Here is a 20,571-nt window from a genome sequence, read left to right on the forward strand (position 1 = left end):
TTTTTTTCTTTTTTTTTTCTTCTTAATATCACTCGCTCGTCAAATGTTTTGGCACTTTTCGAACGATCAGTTCGCTTTCGAGTCGCTGTTGAAAATAATTTCCAGTCACGAAGAAAATCAAAGTAAAGTACATTGCACGTTCGATTCCGTTCGGTATACGGAGCGAGCTAATTTTTTTCTTAGAAGAAAAAACGCGAAAACACGAGGCTCGGTGCTCGAGGAACGCGCATTCTGATTTCCCTCTGCCTCTGCAATTCGGATACTTCGGGGATCGATCGGATCTTCGATTCTTCGAAACGTTTCCATTGATCGATAGCTGCTACGTAGATCCGATTACGAGCGAACCGACGACTAAACGTTTCAGACATAAAGCTCGTAGTTCAGTTGTAGTATTAACGTTATTGCAAGTATATATATTTTTATATCTATATATCTACACGTAGATGCCTTGCAACGTTAGAACGACTATTTTGTTTTACGTAGCACCACCCAAATAGCTATATCTTTTGAGAGTTGTATGCTGTGTCCATGTAACAAGAACGAAGTATCTCAATTGTTTAGCCGCTGTGGATCCTCGTATCGATAATACAAACGCCTTTGTTCGAACACGATAGTCGAGCGTTGATTTCGTTTCGGGAGTTTCGCTTCGGGACAAAAAAAAAATGAAAAAAAGAAAAAAGAAAAGAAAAAATGAAAAAAGAAAAGACAGTACGGCACGCACGCTTCCCCGAGCAGCGAGGAAAAGTAAAGAGACGCGAAACGAGTATAAAAAGAGAGTAAATAAACGCTTGGAGGGCGCGGTGGTTGGACCTGAATTACTCCTGTCGAATTTCTTCCAAACAGGTCTCCAGGTGGTGCTCAAGTCTATTATCAAGGCAATGGCGCCGCTTCTGCAGATCGGTCTGCTGGTGCTCTTCGCCATCGTGATATTCGCCATCATCGGGCTCGAATTCTATTCGGGAACCCTGCATAAAACGTGTTACAGCATCAGGGATATCAGTGAGTAAACCATGTGGAGAGAAGCGTTTCTTTTCTTTCGTTCGATACGTTCGGAAAACAAGAGCCGGAGAGAGAAAGCGATCCGTCCGAGTAATAGAGTCGTTGACGAATGGAAACGAAGGAAGGAAAGAACGAAGGAGAACCGATCGGTCTGACGTTCACTCTGTTGTAGATGTAATCGTGAAGGAGGGCGAACAGGCGAGCCCGTGTAACACGGACAACAAATCCGAGGCGCCATTCGGGGCCCACGTGTGCGACGCGAACATCTCGACGTGCATGGATCACTGGGAGGGACCAAACTTCGGCATCACCAGCTTCGACAACATCGGATTCGCCATGCTCACTGTCTTCCAGTGCATCACTATGGAGGGCTGGACTGCCATATTGTACTGGGTAAAGCAAGAGATATGTCCTTCAGTGTTAAAAACTCTCTGTCTCTTTCTCTCTCTGTTTCCTATATACGTACGTTTCTCTCTTGCGTGTCGTCACGTCGCGCACGTACCCCGAGTCAACGCGTATCAAACGCGCCGATACTTTCTCCGTCATCTCGCGTTTCTCCGTTCCACGTCGAGTCGACTCCCTTTATTTTCCTATTCGCATCCGTCGTTCGTTTTTTTGCCAAATCTCTCTCGTTCGGTTGGAAATCGACCGCGAACAACGACTCGGTTTCGCCAAGGGGAAAACGACCTGGCGTTGCGAGTGGTCGTCGATTCGACGAGTACGTTCCGTTCTCTCTGTCGTTTCATCTACCTACCGTATATATGTATACCTTTCTTCCATTGCTTGCCGTCGTTCGCTACTTTTAATACGTCTGTTGAAATTTCTAAATGTGATCCTATATCTCATCCCTTCGTAACGGTCCTTCCATCCTTGTCCGATCATCCCTTGTCTGTGTGCCCGTGTTTATTCGTCACCCCTTCTTTTCACTTTATATCTGTGTCTGTGCCCTATGACGTCTCGCTTCCGCCCGTTTCATTCTTGTTCGTCGGAACCGAAGAGAAATGCTTGCAGATATTTTAACAGCTAACACTGACCTACATGTTCACCTTGCTCAGTATAACACTGTCAGTTTCAGCCCTCTTTGCAAATCTTGGTGTTAATTGCATTTCTTTTTGTAAGCTTCGTACTCTGCGCTACCGCAACTCGAAGAACTTCGAACCACGCGATCCTCCGTCAGAGGATCTTGAATTTCTTCGATTCGGTTCCGCGCACAACGATCGATATCTTTCATTTCTCGGTACGATGGAAATTCCTTGTCTATGTCTCGTTTTTTTTTTTTCTTTTTTTCTTATTCGACAAATCGTATCTTACAAATGATACATGCCTGTTGTATGAGAAATGGCACTGCGATATCCATGAAACTGTTGACCGTTGTCTCTTTGTATAGTGTTAATATGTTCTATCTTCTTTCTTTTTTTTTCTTTTTTTTTCTCGTTTTCTAATCACTGTCACCTTAAGTGTTGTGTGTAATCGACTAGTCGTGTTACTCGCGATTCGTAACGCTGCACGATGAGCGTACGAATCGACGAGCGTGTACCTTGAGTTCCATTCTTACAACTTGAAACGAAATTGGCCTTCGCGACGAGGGAAATTGGTGCTGTTTCTTGCAAGGAAGAGTTAAAAAACGAAAGCTTAGATTCCTAGAGATAGCTTCCAAGCGGAACAAGAACAAGTGAGAAAGGGAAAGGTGGGAGGGGGGAGAAACAAAGGGTTAAGTGTCTCGATGTTTGTATGTCGTATGCCAACTGTTTGGTTTCGATCATCGCGATCGATGCGCGTGACAGCTGCGTGGAATCGGTGACTCGCGCTCGCACACGTAACACGGGCTTCACGTGGCTCTGGTCAAATTTGCAGACAAACGACGCTCTTGGCAGCACGTACAACTGGATTTACTTTATACCATTGATCGTCCTTGGCTCATTCTTCATGCTGAACTTAGTTCTCGGTGTCCTGAGCGGGTGAGTATCTTCATTTTCGATTAACGCGATCCTCGTTTCCGTCTCTCTGATTTACCAAATTCGCCGGATTCTTACGAATTTTACGAACACGTGACAAATCCACGGTGAACGTGAAACGTTATTTGCGTCCTTACCGGACTATGTAAAGGAGGATGTTGGTATTTGCACGTCGAAGAAAAACGTCTCGTGGATTCGTCGCGTCGACGAGAATTCGTTTGTTCGATGTACGAACGGCTCAACGACTCGGGTCAGGCCGTCGCGGTTCCAACGAAGAACGGCCGATTACGTTTCTTTCTGTTCGTCAGGGAGTTTTCGAACGAAAGAACACGCGTCGAGAGGCGGGCGGCTTATCAGAAAACAAAGAGAAAGCGTCTATTCACGACTGCGTTCAGTGCCTACTTAAAATGGATCACTCAAGCAGGTTTCGAAACGATCGATCTTTCCTTAAGTTTGTCGCGCTAGCCGTTTACTCGCTGGGTAGGCGAGTCGCCGCCAGTAGCAGTAGTAGAGCCAGAGTAACGCGTGGTCGCGCTGCTAGTAGTACAACCTGTAGTTGTTTGGCCCGATAGACGCCGCGTCGCGGCTAATGCGATACGTGTTGCGTAAACGTCTCGAATTGTCCCGTTTATAGAATCCTTGCTAGAACCACTCGCTAGGTTAGAATGTATACCGCGACAACTCGGACATTCGCTGGCTAAAGTAACGCGCGCAATGAAAGAAAAGAGGAAAGGCGTATTTATGTGGAAACGATCCCTTGTTGTCCCGTGTAACGCTGCTCTATCATCTTTGTAACGCTTGTAGAGAGTTTGCGAAGGAGAGGGAAAAGGTGGAGAACAGGCAGTCCTTCCTGAAATTGCGAAGACAGCAGCAGCTCGAGCATGAACTGTACTGTTACCTGAATTGGATCTGCAAAGCAGGTTAGAAAGTCAACATGCCAGCTACATGGTTTATCGATCGCGCACCCTTTACGGCTAACGTCTTTTTTAGGCTGTAAACTCCTCGTAGCTTTTGTCCTTTTTGTATCAGTCGTTTTACGCATCGTCTAACGATAGGTCGATCCTTTTTCGTTCGACCGAGTTCGCTTTCGTCTTCTTCGTGTGTTCCACCGTATAGAGAGTAAATATACGTTGTTATTTGTAGAGGAGGTAATACTCGCGGAAGAAAGGACCACGGAAGAGGAGAAGAAGCACATATTAGAAGGTTCGTGTCTGCCTCTCTTTACGAATTTCTCTGGTCGACGACAATGTTTAAGCATTATCGAGTGAGTGACAGAGGAGAAAAAATGTACGTGTGTTTGCAGGAAGAAAAAGAGCCGAGGCGAAGAAGAAGAAGCTTGGCAAGAGCAAAAGCACGGACACGGAGGAAGAGGAAGGTGACGACGACCAGGACGACGGTGAGTCGTATTTTTCCCGCTTAACGTTACTTCCAACGCGATATTATCTTTGATTCCTCTTGGATCGAAGATCGAAACGTTAATTCAATCTCTGAACGAAGGATTTCGCATTGACCTTTGGTAAACCGACCATCGTTCGTGCATCGTTCATAATTGGATAGAGGATGTTAAAGAATATTTACGTCTTACGATCATTCTCTGTTCGCATTGGGGAGAAAGCGTCGTTTCGAAACGTTCGCTCGCTTTCTCTTTCATTTCCAAGTCTCCCTCGGCGTTACTTTCTATTTTGCATATTCATGCTCGTCGGCGTTGCGATCGACGCGTTAATAAACCAAAGTCGGATGGTCTCACGAGTAATAAGTTCACGTTTCTTCGCCTTCTCGTTCAAATTTTGTCCACGATCGAACGAACGACCGAGAATTGCTCGTGGGACGATCCGACGTTCCTTCTGATTTCTGTTTCGCATCCGATAAAGAGCGACACTTTAATTCCCTCGACCACGGCGACGATCATTCTAGACACACGCTATCAGATGCTCCTCTTGTTTCAGTGCCTAAGAAAAAACTGAAAGGTAACTACAACCAGACAGTGTTACGATTCGCAAAGAGCAACGTAAACGAGGCTGTATTCGTAACTTGTTTTCGTATCTGTTTCCTCTGTGTTTTTCCTTTCAAAGGTTCTTTCGTTTCACCTACGACGCACGCACCAACCGTATCGGTACACGCACATACGCGCGCTCATGTACACACGTAGTAGACCAACGAGACCGCGATCGTTCGAGATTTTCCGATTGCTGTCGAGCGCGAATTCGAACGCGATTTTGATAACGCGTGATTCCGATAATCGTTTCCACAGACACATAATCGACTTTACATCGCTGCATATCTCGCACCTTCGCACCGCAAGAATTACCGTCGCGTAATTAAAGCACATACGCGTACGCATATGGCGGCGGAAAAAGACAGCGTGACGAAGCGAGCGTAATTACCGTAATTTAGGAGCGGGGCCGCGAACATCGCCATGGATCGTCTCGTATCGGATTCCAGTTGTCTCCGAAATTCTCAACACCCAGAAATTACGACACACACCACGGTGAATCGAGGCGTTTTACCTTCCTTTCTCTAGGAATTGCTTCTGTTGGCTGGTGTAATTGTGTATACTTGTATTTATGTATATTTATACTTGCCGATCAGCCTGGGGCATTCGCGAGAATCGTCGATACCCGTCGTTCTTTCCGTTTGTTGATGAGAATCTTTCACGTTTCATCGATATCGATGAAACGACGAGTCACGAATGTGCCAGGTGAATGTGTATCCACGTGGTCTAGGTACGTCCAGCAGTGGAGGAGTACCGATATCGATGTTCTAGTAGTGTACGGCGAGAAATCTGTTTGACGAAATAGAGCGCCGTAAAAATCTGGTTAAGTGGTAGCTTTCGACATCTAGTCGTAGATTAGCTTCACGCATCGTCGGTCCAGAATAGATAGAAACAGCCGCTTGTGTTAGTGTAATCTCTAGAATAGATGTGTCTCTGTCCACTATATATCTGTCCGCTAAACGATCGAAGAAGAAGAAAAAAAGGAAAGAATAAGAGCGAAAGATAAACAGGATCTCCCAGACGAACTTGGTAGAACCTATTATCAGCGAGAGTTATAGAAGAAAGTTTGTGGAATCGGATCACGATATCGAATACAACACCGAGTGCCGACAAACTTTTAGCGTTCTGCGATGCAACATTTTTCCGGGAAGTAATTTGTTGTATCGCATTACGATATATATATATATATTATCGGGAAAGCGTTAGTTAACGCGCTAACGAGATATGACGCGATTGCACGGATAAACTCGATATCTTTGTTGTAGCAAACGAAAAAAAAAAAAAAAGAGAAAATAGAAAAAGAAAAGACAAGCACGAAGAAAATCGGTCGACTGGTATCGAAGAGATACGAATATGTTGAAATTATTGTTAAAACGATCGATGTACGGTTTATAGGGTTTTCGAGGGCTTCCTCGACGAAAGAAAAGGGACCTTGCAAGCAGTTTTGGCTGGCCGAGAGAAGATTCAGGTACTGGATACGAAAGTCTGTAAAATCGCAAAAGTTCTACTGGTTCGTCATCGTTCTTGTGTTCTTCAACACCGTCTGCGTAGCCGTGGAGCATTACGGCCAGCCGCAATGGCTGACCGATTTCCTCTGTAAGTAAACAATTCCGGCAGATCCAAACGATCAGTGCAGGGTAATCTTTTCGTCGAGTAGTTAACTCAGCGACAGTGCCGCCAATTACACACTCTCGCTATTTTTAGCATAGTATAATATAGTATAGCATAGCATAGCATAGTATAGTATAGTATCGTATCGTATCGTACGGTATGGTATAGCATAGCGTATAAAGTATAATATAGTAGCAAGAGGAATGTATCATCGTGACGTAATTGGCGCTCATTGCCTCTGAATTAACCAGCAAAAGAATCATTCTGTACGAAGGCAATTTCATTGGTCTCACCGGTTTGTGAACGATGTTAAAACGGATGTTGACAGACTTCGCAGAGTTCGTGTTCCTGGCTCTGTTCATGTTGGAGATGTTCATAAAGGTGTACGCGCTCGGTCCTCGCACATACTTCGACTCGAGCTTCAATCGTTTCGACTGCGTGGTCATCTCAGGATCGATCTTCGAAGTGATCTGGTCCGAGGTGAAGTCCGGCTCTTTCGGCCTCTCCGTCCTACGTGCCCTTAGACTCCTGCGAATTTTTAAGGTCACCAAATACTGGAAGAGCCTGAGAAACCTCGTAATATCGCTGCTCAGCTCGATGCGTAGCATCATTTCCCTGCTCTTCCTGCTCTTCCTCTTCATTCTCATATTCGCGCTGCTCGGTATGCAGCTGTTTGGCGGCCAGTTCAACTTCGATTACGGCACGCCGCCCACCAACTTCAACACCTTTCCCATCGCGCTGCTCACTGTCTTCCAAGTAAGTTTCGTTCGACCGCTATCTAATTTGCTATCTATTTGCTTCGAACGTTCGATCGCAAGGAAAGAGTTACACGAGACATGGTCTTTCCGTCGGCGCAATGTTTAGACGAAACGTTTAGACGAAAGTAGCTTCGATAGATATTGATATAGAGAGAGAAACGACACGTTGCCGATGGTATACCGTTTGCGATTGGGTTATAACTTGATTGGGTATAACACGCAGATCCTGACCGGAGAAGATTGGAACGAAGTGATGTACCAGGGTATAGAGTCGCAAGGCGGTCACAAGAGGGGCATGATCTACTCGTTGTACTTCATCGTGTTGGTGCTGTTCGGCAACTACACTCTGCTGAACGTATTCTTGGCTATCGCCGTCGACAATCTGGCAAACGCACAGGAGCTGAGCGCCGCCGAGGACGAGGAGGAAGTAGAGGATAAACAGAAGCAGGCGCAGGAACTCGAGAAAGAGATCCAATCTCTGCAGAATCCGAAAGACGGTGGCGCGCCCAAGGTAGAAATCTGCCCTCCGAGCCCCAACCAGAATTTGTAAGTTTCCTCTTGGTTACGACCACGAAATCTCGAACACGCGGTGCGAACGTAACGCTGCCAACGGTAAAATGTCTTTGAATTTCAGCAAAGACGGAAAAGGTGGTAAACAGTCGTCCGAAGAAGAGAAAAAGCAGGATGAAGACGATGACACGGGACCAAAACCAATGCTGCCATACTCCTCCATGTTTATACTGTCCCCTACGAATCCGTAAGTTGGCCGTTTCGCTAATCCGTTTAGATTCGTACGATCGCTATATAAAATACGAAATTCGAAAACGTGTTTGACGACAGCGTAAGAAGAGCCGCCCATTGGGTCGTCAACCTGAGGTACTTCGACTTCTTCATAATGGTGGTGATATCTCTGTCGAGTATCGCGTTGGCCGCCGAAGATCCCGTAAAGGAGAACTCGCCGAGGAACGAAATCCTGAATTACTTCGATTACGCGTTCACCGGTGTCTTCACCGTCGAGATGATACTGAAGATCATCGATCTAGGGATTATCCTTCACCCGGGCTCGTATCTGCGCGAGTTCTGGAACATTATGGACGCAGTGGTTGTGATATGCGCCGCGGTTTCGTTCGCCTTTGACATGACCGGTAGTTCGGCTGGACAAAATCTCTCGACGATCAAGTCGTTGAGAGTGCTCCGAGTACTTAGACCGTTAAAGACGATCAAGAGAGTGCCGAAGCTGAAGGCGGTGTTCGACTGCGTGGTGAACAGTCTTAAAAATGTCATCAACATTCTCATAGTGTATATATTGTTCCAATTCATATTCGCTGTGATCGCGGTGCAGCTGTTCAACGGCAAGTTCTTCTACTGCAACGACGAGAGCAAATACACGGAACAGGATTGCCAGTGAGTATCTCGTTTCATTTTCCCTTTACCCGGCGAAACCGATCGACCGACATCGAGGTACAGGATTTTATCGTAAAAATTGTCCTCGTGCTTTCTTATCGACGGTCCAAATAAATTCCAATTACGTTTCACCGTGCTCTCCTCGCTGTGCCTCGCAGGGGTCAATATTTCGTTTTCGAAGAGGGCGCCCTATTGCCCGAGCCAAGGAAACGAGAGTGGCAGTCGCAGTTTTTTCACTACGACAACGTGATGGCCGCGATGCTGACGTTGTTCGCGGTGCAAACTGGCGAGGGTTGGCCACAAATCCTGCAGAATTCGATGGCGGCCACGTACGAGGACAAAGGCCCCATTCAAAATTTTCGTATAGAGATGTCCATTTTCTACATCGTCTACTTCATCGTATTTCCATTCTTCTTCGTCAACATCTTCGTGGCCTTGATTATCATCACTTTCCAGGAGCAGGGAGAGGCCGAATTGCAAGACGGCGAAATCGACAAAAATCAGGTTGGTTGGCCGGACTACCGTTAGCTACCGGATCTCTGTATCAGACGTATACTAACGAGAGGATGCTGGCTCCGTCTAACGTTAAGAGAAATCGTATACGAGACGTATATCGTACGCGGTTTGAAACTAGCGTGATCGATTCATTCGTTTCGTTTCCGTTCGTTTCAGAAATCTTGCATAGACTTCACGATACAAGCTCGCCCGTTGGAGAGGTACATGCCGAAAGAACGGAACAGCGTAAAGTACAAAATCTGGAGAATAGTGGTTTCGACGCCGTTCGAATATTTTATCATGGGTCTCATCGTATTAAACACAGTACTGCTCATGATGAAGGTAAGCGTCAACGATTAGCTGGTTTGCTGCCCCTCTTTCTCTTTCTCTCCGACAAACGTCTCGAAGAGAAGCGTGTAATTAGATTTTCTTGTGAACGTTACGCGCCTGATAACAACGATAACGCACGACGGAGAAGACCGAATAACGAGCGCCGGAACGAAGCACGCGTTGGTATCCTTCGTGCGTAAGCCGTGTAACTTTACGAACAACGATCGATTCAACATTTCTTTCCCCTTTCTCTCTGTACTCGATCTTCTCGCGTTTCGTCGAGTCTTGATCTCGCGTTTGGCAACTTTAACCAATCGAAAAGCAGCCTAACACCGATTCTCGTGGTTTCGAGAGTCGCGAGAACGTATCTATCACTCGTCGTTATCGACAAACGTGCACAATGGAGAGTTCGAGGCAACTGTAAGATATATAACGTTATATCTGTACGAGGACATTGTTGTTCTTGCCTGCCAATTTACTTATTGTTCTCTGTATAATTGTCATCCTTGTACCCACTGATACGTGTACACAGCTGTGTTCAATACTCTTGCGTTTCCCTCTGGAAAACCAAACGCTCCTTCTCTTCTTTCTCCTTCTTTCGTCATTTTCAATCCATTCGGAGCAGACTTTAGTTGAACAATCGTGATTCACGACGTGTCTCGATGCTTTTTACTTTATGCTCTTTCCCGTTCGTTCCAGTATCGGGACACTTTTATTTCCATGCCAGGCATGCGCGAGTGCCTTCGCATCTTCCGGCACGTTGGTCCGTCTCGCTCGTCCATTGAATTTGCAATCGGTTCGTACGACTAAAGCCGATTGGATCTTTCATGGAAGTAGGTACTTTTTCGAATATATCGATCCCTTGTAATCGGTCTCTCTCTCTTACTCTCTCTCTTTCTCTTTGGTTCAAGCGGCCGAATTCGAACGCGTTGAAAAGTAAACGAAACGTTTGACGGCACTCGCGCTCTGCTCTGCTCTGTCCTGTCCTACCACCTACCTCGGTCTCGCGTCTTTATCCAACGTTTCTTTTCGTTTCCTTTCTTTTATTTTCCCTTCGTATATCGTTTTTTTTCCGTTTCGCTTGTTTTCATTACGTTCGGTAAAGTTGTGCGTTCCGCGACCGTTTTGTTTTTCTCTGTGCCGTTCTTCTTCTACTCCTTGCTCCTCTTTTTATTGCATGCCCGCTGCTGTGTCCTCGTCTTGATAGTAGACGTACTCGAAGATGCGTGGAAAAACCGATATCGAATATCGATGTGTTCCCACGACCACACACACACCCACACATAAACACGACGTGCGTTCGACTCGTACGCCTTGACAAGCCCATGTTTGAACTGGTGGCGGGGTTCGAAGCGTTGCACAAGTAACTGGCTTGATTCGATCGAAGATCAACGAGAATAGAAAGTACACGGTCGAAATAACGCGAGAGAAAAGGCTGCGGCATACAACAGCCCTGCACGCGAATTCACTATCCTTCTCTCGTGCTCTTTTTGCTATCTTTCTCTCGATTCGTTCGTTTTCTTGGACGCTGGGTCTATTCGCCTGGCGCGCACTGTCTTTGCGCTCTGCGCACCAGCTGTCTCTCGCGTTCCAGCGTTACTCGTTAGAAGGCCGATCGTTGCGAACATGAAGAGATACGCTTCTCGCCTCGACCGATCACGATTACGTGGCAGACGCAATCGACGAACGAATTAGCGTGGCGAGCAAACTCACGCTCTTTGGTGTTGCAGCGCTCGAACAACGCGATCGTAGAAGTTTTGGAGGACGCACGCGACACGTGTACGATCATGCTTAGCGACTCGGCTAGTCGAGTCGATCCACGCGATACAGACATACGTCTGCGTATACTTATGCAGTTACCGAGGTCGAATCCACGCCAAAAGTTCGATCGGGTACACAGCATCGCTCGTTTCCTTTCGACTCCTTTTTCGTTTTTGAAAATGCTGCCTGACGATGCGATACAACATCGATCAATCATTTTCTACGCCGTACTGCACATGGTTTTGTGAATGCGAAGCACACACAAGCGACACACGATATTTAAATATCGCGGCCAAGAGAAACCAGATCGTCGTTCTTCGCTAAAATTCTCGTCGGAGCGTCGACTCTCTGTCGAGTTCGACGCGATCGACGAAAGTCAAGGGAAGAAACGACGAGGCTGGATCTCTTCGGCCAAAGGCACGTATTTGTTCCCGACACGTTCCGCAGCACGTATCGCACACAAGATGTCACATCCGTTGTTCGTTACACACGTACTTACAAAACTGCGTGTCGCATGCTGGCTGCTCGCAAGCGAAACCAACTCGACTGGACTGTGTGTCGAGCAAACCAACCAACACGAGGTCTACCGAATGTGTGTGTGTGTGTTTGTTCCAATACCAAAGAAAAAGACACGTTTCTTGCACGGGGCGCCCGCACGATTCGATCCTTCCAATCCCCTCCTCGAAATCGAACAGACGAAAAGAGGAAAGATTATTTTAGTACCTCGAACGAAACGATTCTTTTCATACACCGTTCGCTCCCTTTCCTTCCACCAACCACCCTTCTTTTTTCTTTCGATCGTGCCTTAGCTCGCTCTCCATATATCTTAACTCCTTTCGGTTCGTCTTTTCGTTTCCTTTCGTCGTTTTTCTTTTCGCCGACTTGCGATTCGTTCTTCCTCTAGTTTCTCACGACTCTCTGACTCTCTCTCTTCCAGCACACCAAACTCTCGTATCGCTCCACTCTAGAAACAAATCCTAACGCGAACGACCGAGAGATACCGTTTTACGATCTTTTCGTACGTACCTACTTGTCGAAAACGTGGAATCGCGCGAATTCTATGGAACAACGCGATGATTCCAAACTATACGATGAACGTCGTGGAATCGCGGTTTCGTCCCCTCGGTCGTTGCGTCTCGTCAAACGCGATCGATCATCGCTGGAGCTCTCGATGTGCGATCGATCGCCAATCCGTAAGGATATCGCGTAATCGACCTGTCCTATCGGTACGAAGATTCAATTTTTCGACGTAATTCCATTCTAGAAGACGGAAAGATCGCCGTGTCGCGACATCCAGTTTGTACCGACATAGTCATGTGCACAAGTTAGCTCCACGCTTGATACGGTACCGCCCGCCTAAAGCCATCCCCCTCACTTTACCGTTATAAAAGAGGAAACAATCCCTTTAATGTCACCGTTACCGTACACACCCTGTACGGTCGTACAGATACACGTATCTAGGTTAACGCTAATATTATACGCCTATGTGTCTCCCTTTTTCTGTCGACTGGAAAGTCCCTCACTATACTCTATATCTATATATCCATATATATACATATACATATATATATATATATATCGTATATATATATATATATACACACGTCTTTTATATATTTGTAATACCGTGTCACACCGAGGGAACCGTCCAACGATACGCGACGCTTCGATCGTTGTCGCGATATCCTGAGCCGGAGGATGCTAAATTTATCAACGCGCTAAACTTGGAACAAGTCGATTTCCAGCACGTTCAACGATTCTTCCTTTGACTTTATGGCAAAATACGTGCACGTACGTCCGTAGATCGTGTTCGGTAAGCGTGTCGATGGACGGATCGCTTGATCGTCAAGAAGAGCCCTTGCCCTTTCTCCTCCGATTCTCGGTGTTTCGCCGTTGCCGCTGTTTTCCGGCAGGCACGGAGAAAGACGAGAAACAGCGAGAGGGGGAATCGCGGTGGTTATAGAAGCGTCGATTCCCACCGTGTGGCTCGTGGTCGGAATACGCGGCAATTCATAGGCTTGTACGTCCGTTTGTCTGTCTCTCTCGGCCGTGTGTTTGTCAGTGTATGCATTGCAGTTCCATCGGCAAAGCGACGCGTACAAGAACGCGCTGAAGTACATGAACATGTGCTTCACGGGGATGTTCACCGTCGAGTGCATACTGAAGATCGCCGCATTCGGCGTCAGGGTAAGCTCCACTATACCAACAAATCCCACCTCCCCTCATCGAACAGATTATCGAAAGAACGTACTCGCTTAGAGTAGCCAGCTCGAGCGTGCGATCACGCTTCGAGCGGTATTTCCCTCGAAAAATGATGCCTGCGACTCTGCCGTCTTGGTCGTATCCGTCGTTCCGCGTTGACGATGTTTGCACGATTAAAAAAGAAAGAGATCCAGCAACGATTAAACTCGAGTTGTCACTAAATTTGAGAAGATGGTCGCAGAATCAGTTTTCGAAGTAGACTGGTAAGTTTCGCTTGTTATAGTGCAATTAGAGCTTTTTTTTTCTCTTGGAAGAATAGGTAGTATCTTGTCTACTCGAGTACTCGAAAATATCCGTGTATCGCAAGGATACGTGTATGCACGAGTGTAACAGATCACTACTTATTGTCGGAGAACCTTTGGTGTCCAGAGCTGAACAGACGCTAAACGTCCGTAGCGCGTCTTTTGTCGATTCTCGTTCCTCTTGGTTGTCCGTTTACGTAGAAGCTTACGTACTTTGGCGATAGATCGCAGCGGATGCTCGGCTCTGAACACCGATCGAACGCGTTGCGCGTTCGTGTACACGCATTTTCTTGCTCTACGAAGATCGTAGCATCGAGAAATATCGAAGAAAACTTGGTAGAACGTTCGTCTTGGAAATTTGTCGATCCGCGGTCTTCGTCGACTCGACACTTTCGGAATCATTAAACACGAAACATGGAAATAGAATTTTCCAAAATCCGTAGTCATACGATTGCGTCTATGGACGCAATTGTACGCGTAACGAGAACAGAAAACGCGTTTAACCGCGAGTTGTTTCGAAAAGAAGACGTGGAACGTTAGTTTCGAAACTAAGTTTAACTCGTTGTTAAACGCGTCCTCGAGATATCGCTATGAAAGGTAGTTTATGAAACATATTCGAAAGCCACGCACACGCAACACGACATTACACGACACACTAGCGTTTCACATTGGTCGGTATTCAGACACGAAGATACAAAAACCATAACGATCACGTCAATTTATTCTTTCGTTCATATCTCTCTCACTCTCTCTCTCTCTTTCTCTCTCACACACACACTCTTTCTCTCTCTCTCTCTGTCTCTATTCTTTTTTCGGCTCGTTGTTTTAATTTTCCGACCAGACTTTTCCCACGAGATACGTCGAACGGAGGGGACCGCCTCGAGGAAGTAAATCCGGCTAGCACGCACGATGAACGTAACTCTAAAGCTCCCCGTATGCTCATTGCCTGGTTGCATCCGCACGTAATCACCGCACGTTGATGTATTTTTTTATTCTCGCATGCGTGCACCGCTGCTTCGACGCGGAGCATCGATTTCCCTCGATCGTCTTTCTTCGTTAGTTATCGTCGACCGAAATAAAAGCGAGACGATAAAATCGACGAAAGTACGTTGGGCGGACGATCGCGGATAAAATCGATCTTCGACGTGGAACGGTGTCTCTGTTGTTTGCAAAGATTGCGTGTTATGGGCCAACGACGAGTATCACTGTCACGATCGCCGCTTCGTCGAGATACGATCGTGAACGACAGTACCGAACGAACGACGGTACGTTCCGAGTTTCGATGTACACGCGTCGCTGGAGTCACGAAAGAGTAGAACGAAATAAAACTTGTACTCCTTCGTGAAACTCCGTTGACGATGGAACGTGACGTAACGTTCGGTGCTTCGACATGGAACGGTCGATTATAAAGTAGAACGAAAAGAACAGAAGGCTCGACGACTGTCACCGATTTCCGCTACACGCATGCCGTTTTACCACCACCGGCAACGACCAGTTACGGGCTCTACGCACACCCATCGCATACACAGATACACACACGTACACCAAATGGATCGTTTCGGGTGCGCCGATGAAGCGCGCGGGAACGATCGGTTACTTGGAAAAAACAGATCGCTCTGTCGAAGATTGGTTAGACTTGCTCGTAATACTTCGGGAAGGAGAAAATAACAGGTTAGGTCGATCGAAGGGTTCTTCGATCGAACGAGGGAGCCGCCGATTCCCGTTTATCGCAAAGGGATTACTTCGATCTTGCGAAAATTGCTTGCCGCGCCAGCCACAGTCGTAAGTATTGAAATTTCCTCGCGTTTCTCTCCTCTTTATCGTTGGAAGCTGTCGCGCGGATGTATCTGCGATACGAGAGCGGGGTAAACGTTTATAGAAAGGAGTCGATGGTGATGTCGAAGTAACCCCGTTGCGAGCCAACTTCGAGTCTCGACGAACGAATCGAGCAAACTTTCTTTCGTTCGAGCTTTCAATCGCTGCTCTCTCTCTCTCTCTTTTCTCTTTTCGTACGACTGCTTACGAGCGAGTAAGCGGGTGGGAAACGTCTCTCGCGGAGAAAGAGAATTTGCTCGAGTCGTCGAACGACGAGGGAAAATAGAAGAGTAAAACGTCGGGGGGTTTGATACGAGATAAACGAAGAGAGTAACGAAAACCGAACGATACGAGTAGTAGAACGTACGCGAATTATTATCGGTAAACACGACGCGACTGTGTGTAGCCCGTCTGGAAAGTTGAGGAGAAGTTGCGTGAAATCGAGTTTAACGAACGGCGGACTCGCGACATAGAAAAGAATCGTAGTGGGGAAAAATAAAGAAAAAAAAGACGGGCAAAGATACAAAATCTAGGCTTGTGTTACGTCTGTGTGTTGGGTGTATTTTATAGTATCACGAGGCGCCGCCAAAACTTGTGGATGCCTTGACCATCGTGAACTTCGCCGTCACATTCCTTTTCCTCATTGAGTGCATCCTCAAACTCGTCGCCTTCGGATACAAGGTATAGAAAAATCCTCTTAATCACTAACTCCACCAATTTCAATCACACGCAACTATATCTCTATAGCCTATACAGTGTTACCACAAGTTCTACATTTTTTAATTCTTTTTTTTTTTTCTTCTTTACGTAAATCTCTTCTTTAAATCTCTTCGCTGTACCGAAGCTGAATCAGGCCTGCGCGTTGTCGACGTGGCGCGAGGGAAATTCAAACGCGGTAACTGGCGAGAGGATTGAGCGTTCGCGTGGCCGCGATTTGGAGATCGAACGATCGTCGTCGATCGGGAAAAATGTTTGTAAAAGGAAAAGTACGACCAGCGCCAGAAAAGAGGAATATATCGAGCGTATATCGTATCGAGGAGCGATCGAAACGTGGAAATTGAAGCGAGAGGACTGTGTGGCTTTCTCGAGTCGGTCTGTCCGCGTAATTCGATCGACGCGGTGACAAGTAGACAGTTTTGTGAACGTAAGATCCCCCCTGTTGTTTGATCTGTTTCAGAGTTACGATGCAAGTGCGATCGAAACGTGTACCGATTAACTTCGAGCGGTACTCGTAAAAATGGGGGGAACGAGTATTAATAATTGGCGTCCCACTGTGGTGAAATACTGCGAAATGCTCGTAGAAAAAAAACCTTATCCGTGTGCGTAGCGGTCGATACTGCCGCGGCGAAGAAGCGACCGACCGTGATAAAAACTAAAGTATTTACCTCGTCAGCGAATGACCAAGTAGAATATTTTCATTGGTTTATCAACCATATACGAGCGTACGCTTGCCGTAAAGTTAGTCGCTTTGTAATTTCTCCCACCTTCCTGCTGTTTTTACGCGTACTGTTCGCAAACGGTCGTGAAAAGGAAGAAAGTTCGTCGGTATACCTTTGAATCGCCCTGTATTTAGAAGTAAAACCGCTAGAGGTAAACTGTAACTGGCGATAGTACGGAGAAGCTGCGATAGAGTTGAGATTGTTACGCTGATTAATCTCTACTGGCTTGCATATATATTTTTCTACCATTAGACGAAAGTGACCTCTTTCCTGGCCACCGGAAAAAGGTGGAGAAAGTAGAGCTTCTCGCGATAGAACCGCGTCTCTATCTCTCTCTAGTTTGCTTGCTATTATACCTATTACGGCATGCTCCCGTAGTAGATACATCTTTAGAAGAGATCCCGTCACTTATAGTTCAGCCGATCATCGATCACCGAACCGTGCGACTCGGCTATCTCGTAATCGTCTAAAGACCCTCTCGGCCAAGTCTCTTCATCTTGTCACACAACACTGTAACTACGAGCGAGAAGAAATTGGAGAGATATCGGTAGATTATTTCTTTTCGACTCTCAATTACGTTTACCTACCGACGAACGATACTTTTTATTTTACGTACACGACGTTACGGTATCGGGTTGTTACGTCGACCGCTTTCGTCGACTACGCTTACGATCGACCACTTTTTTTTTCGCTATTTCTTTGACCGACGTATCGTTCCAAAGCACAACTCTGTGTATTTATCTCTTAAACCGACATTCACACCCGTGAAAATACGCGTAGCGATACACACGTGCGCAAACACGAGTACACGCACGACTACACACACGACTACACGCAGAAGCACACGTACACTAGGAAACACGAACGACAAAGGAACGGAAAGGTCGGTCCCGTTGTCGCGGGTCCGAGCTTCCTTCTTTTTCTTTTTCCAACCGAGTTGGTAGTTTCTTAGCGCTAGTTTCGCGAACCATTCACACACTCGCAAACTGTCTCCGAGTTTCTTCCAACGTTCTACTCGTTGGAAATCCGATTACCGGTTCACGGAGAAGAGAGAAAAAAAAAAAAAAGAAAAAAAGAAGATCGTTTGGCGAGCGAAAATGGGTAAATACGTTGGAAGAAGCTTGGTGGACGCAACGATAGGCAAACTCGATAGCGCGATGGTTTCTAATCGATTTCTTGTTTAATCCCCCGCGAACAGAATTTCTTCAAGGATGCCTGGAACATGTTCGACTTCGTCACAGTGATCGGCAGCATCGTGGACGCCCTCGTGATCGAGTTCGGGGTACGTAGAGCTTCGGCGAGAATCGCCGTTTACAGTCGCTGAGTCGAGTAAATGTTCAGAGTGAAGTAGTTTTACGAAAGGAGAAGTAGAATGTCCAGGCGTTTGATTTACCTAACGAGAAACCCGATTATACGAACCTTTCGTTCCAGTCCTCTTAACTGTGTTCTTGATCCAATGTTTGCTTGACTGTACATTATTATCGAGTGTTGTCTTTCCTTTAACCCTTTTGCTGCTTCTTTAGTTTCAGCAAAGTGTACAAATATAACACGTTAGCAGGTAAAATCGACGATTTTATTCGAGCCCCTACAATCTCACGTATCTGCGTAGCTTTATGCTGCATTCATACGCTACACATTCACACTGTACATTATCACACCTGTACGTTATACAATTACCAGGATTATACGTATACGCAGTATACATCATGTACATTACGATGTCAGAGTGCCCTTTCGAAGGGAGGAAACGCTTTCGAAGATAAATTACTTGCAACGACGGTCGCGGAGGAAAGAAAGGAAAAGAAAAGAAAAGAAAAGAATAGAAGAGAAAGGAGATGTTATTTTTTTGAGAAAGCTTCGCGAGCGTTTTCTTTCGAAAGATTCGTTCTTGTTCACTGCGTATAGTAAAGACGACGTTCTTTCGAACGATCAACATAAATACAGCACTATCCATCAAGTATTTCTTTACTCCTCTGTAGTAGAAGTGTATTTACCAAGACCCGAAGTAACATCGTGCTATACTTCCACATGCCGTAATTATGATCCAGTAAAAGCGTCAGATATATAGTTGAGCGTCGATGCCACATCGAGGCTGTCGAGTCGAGATCTCCCTTAAATGCTTGCACTCCTAGTAGGTTTGCTGAATCGACAACGATTAACGTGGTATTTTGGCTGAAACTTACTTTTAGATATCAAGGTAAGCCAAAGCCGTACCTTTTCCACCAAGCTTCGCGTAAACGACAGTTGTTACAAGCGTCAGTCTCAGTGGCCGCCAGACTAAGCTTCGTTTATATCTTCTATATGTATATATATATATATACATACGTACATACATACGTACATACATACATACACACATACATACATGTAAATCTCCGCTAGTTTGTTCTATATTCGCATATTAAGAGATCAGTGTGCATACCGTCCGGTCGATCCAATAATCTTGCAATGTCGTGTATTTTTGTACTAGGAGCGGTTTTCGAGTATGCCCAGTGGCGGCCAACTAGGCGAAAAAAAGGTATAACTTTCGTCACATTTACACCCACAGACGTAAGTTCGATCAATATGTCGAAGACGAGATACGTAATTACATATACGAATGATTCTTTGTTATCCCGAAGGACGAACAATCACGGTTGCTCGTTCGTTGCAAATAAATAAATTAATTACGCGATACAAGGAAGTAATACAACGCATAAACATTCTCGAGATCCTTCTTACTATTGCACACGACATATACTCTACGAGAGTACACAGGGCAGCAGCACACGAGAACAAACCAACCTCGAATGGCATATGGATGCGGTATTAACGCGCGATCAAATTTTTCACGTTGCTTCACCGTGCGGTCGTCTCGCTCGATACAGAGGCTTGACTGCGGCAAATGGGTTTAACGAACGACCTACCGAACACTCTCGTACAACGATCCACGTGATTCTAACGCTTTAACGAAAGCACGTTAAATCTCGCGTTAAAATCACGTTGCGATGGATAAATATTTCGATGCCCGGAAGGTACGTCGGAACGAAAGCACCGTAAGATCCCACGGATTCCTCTGTAGCTTCGTTCGCGCATCGAAACGGTGTCGAAAAACACGGCGTCTAACCGCGTTCGAACGAGTTTGAACGGGTTCGAGACGGACTAACGACACCGTGGCGTTGCACGCGCGAAGCCTTCCTCTTATTACGATAAGGAGCCGGCATTTTTGGGGATTAAGTGCAATTTCCTGTGTCCTCCGCAGGAGAACTTTATCAACGTCGGCTTCCTGAGACTGTTTCGCGCCGCCAGGCTGATCAAACTACTGAGGCAGGGCTACACGATACGAATTTTACTCTGGACCTTTGTACAATCCTTCAAAGTAAGTCGACTTTGTCGAATCTTTTTGTCTGATCGAATCGATTTAACTCCAAACTTATTGCAGGCTCTGCCTTACGTTTGTCTTCTCATAGCGATGTTGTTCTTCATCTACGCGATCATCGGTATGCAGGTACGTATGTTCCCGTCGGA

At 46.1% G+C, this 20,571-nt stretch overlaps 1 protein-coding gene across 24 annotated transcripts in view; it reads left to right on the top strand.

The window, feature by feature from the left end:
* LOC132905237 (voltage-dependent calcium channel type A subunit alpha-1) overlaps positions 1 to 20,571 on the top strand; it is a 101,102-nt gene that overhangs the window by 66,088 nt on the left and 14,443 nt on the right. For 10 of the 24 annotated variants that reach the window (XR_009657763.1, XM_060956331.1, XM_060956354.1 and 7 more), the window contains exons 6-23: positions 844 to 999; positions 1,172 to 1,392; positions 2,854 to 2,957; positions 3,759 to 3,874; positions 4,098 to 4,157; positions 4,258 to 4,350; positions 6,343 to 6,543; positions 6,887 to 7,314; positions 7,540 to 7,862; positions 7,951 to 8,073; positions 8,157 to 8,720; positions 8,879 to 9,224; positions 9,393 to 9,557; positions 13,383 to 13,493; positions 18,263 to 18,346; positions 19,535 to 19,582; positions 20,306 to 20,422; positions 20,486 to 20,551. Coding sequence is in view for 23 of the 24 variants with exons in the window: in XM_060956331.1 (XP_060812314.1) it covers positions 844 to 999; positions 1,172 to 1,392; positions 2,854 to 2,957; positions 3,759 to 3,874; positions 4,098 to 4,157; positions 4,258 to 4,350; positions 6,343 to 6,543; positions 6,887 to 7,314; positions 7,540 to 7,862; positions 7,951 to 8,073; positions 8,157 to 8,720; positions 8,879 to 9,224; positions 9,393 to 9,557; positions 13,383 to 13,493; positions 18,263 to 18,346; positions 19,535 to 19,582; positions 20,306 to 20,422; positions 20,486 to 20,551 (3,326 nt within the window). In the remaining variant the exon portion in view is untranslated. Of the gene's footprint in view, positions 1 to 843; positions 1,000 to 1,171; positions 1,393 to 2,853; positions 2,958 to 3,262; positions 3,379 to 3,758; positions 3,875 to 4,097; positions 4,158 to 4,257; positions 4,351 to 6,342; positions 6,544 to 6,886; positions 7,315 to 7,539; positions 7,863 to 7,950; positions 8,074 to 8,156; positions 8,721 to 8,878; positions 9,225 to 9,392; positions 9,558 to 13,382; positions 13,494 to 16,195; positions 16,307 to 18,262; positions 18,347 to 19,534; positions 19,583 to 20,305; positions 20,423 to 20,485; positions 20,552 to 20,571 lie in introns of all 24 variants that reach the window. The other 14 variants (XM_060956334.1, XM_060956332.1, XM_060956353.1 and 11 more) reach the window with 5 other exon arrangements.

This window comes from Bombus pascuorum, chromosome 3 (genome assembly GCF_905332965.1).
Source record: "Bombus pascuorum chromosome 3, iyBomPasc1.1, whole genome shotgun sequence".
NCBI lineage: Eukaryota > Metazoa > Arthropoda > Insecta > Hymenoptera > Apidae > Bombus > Bombus pascuorum.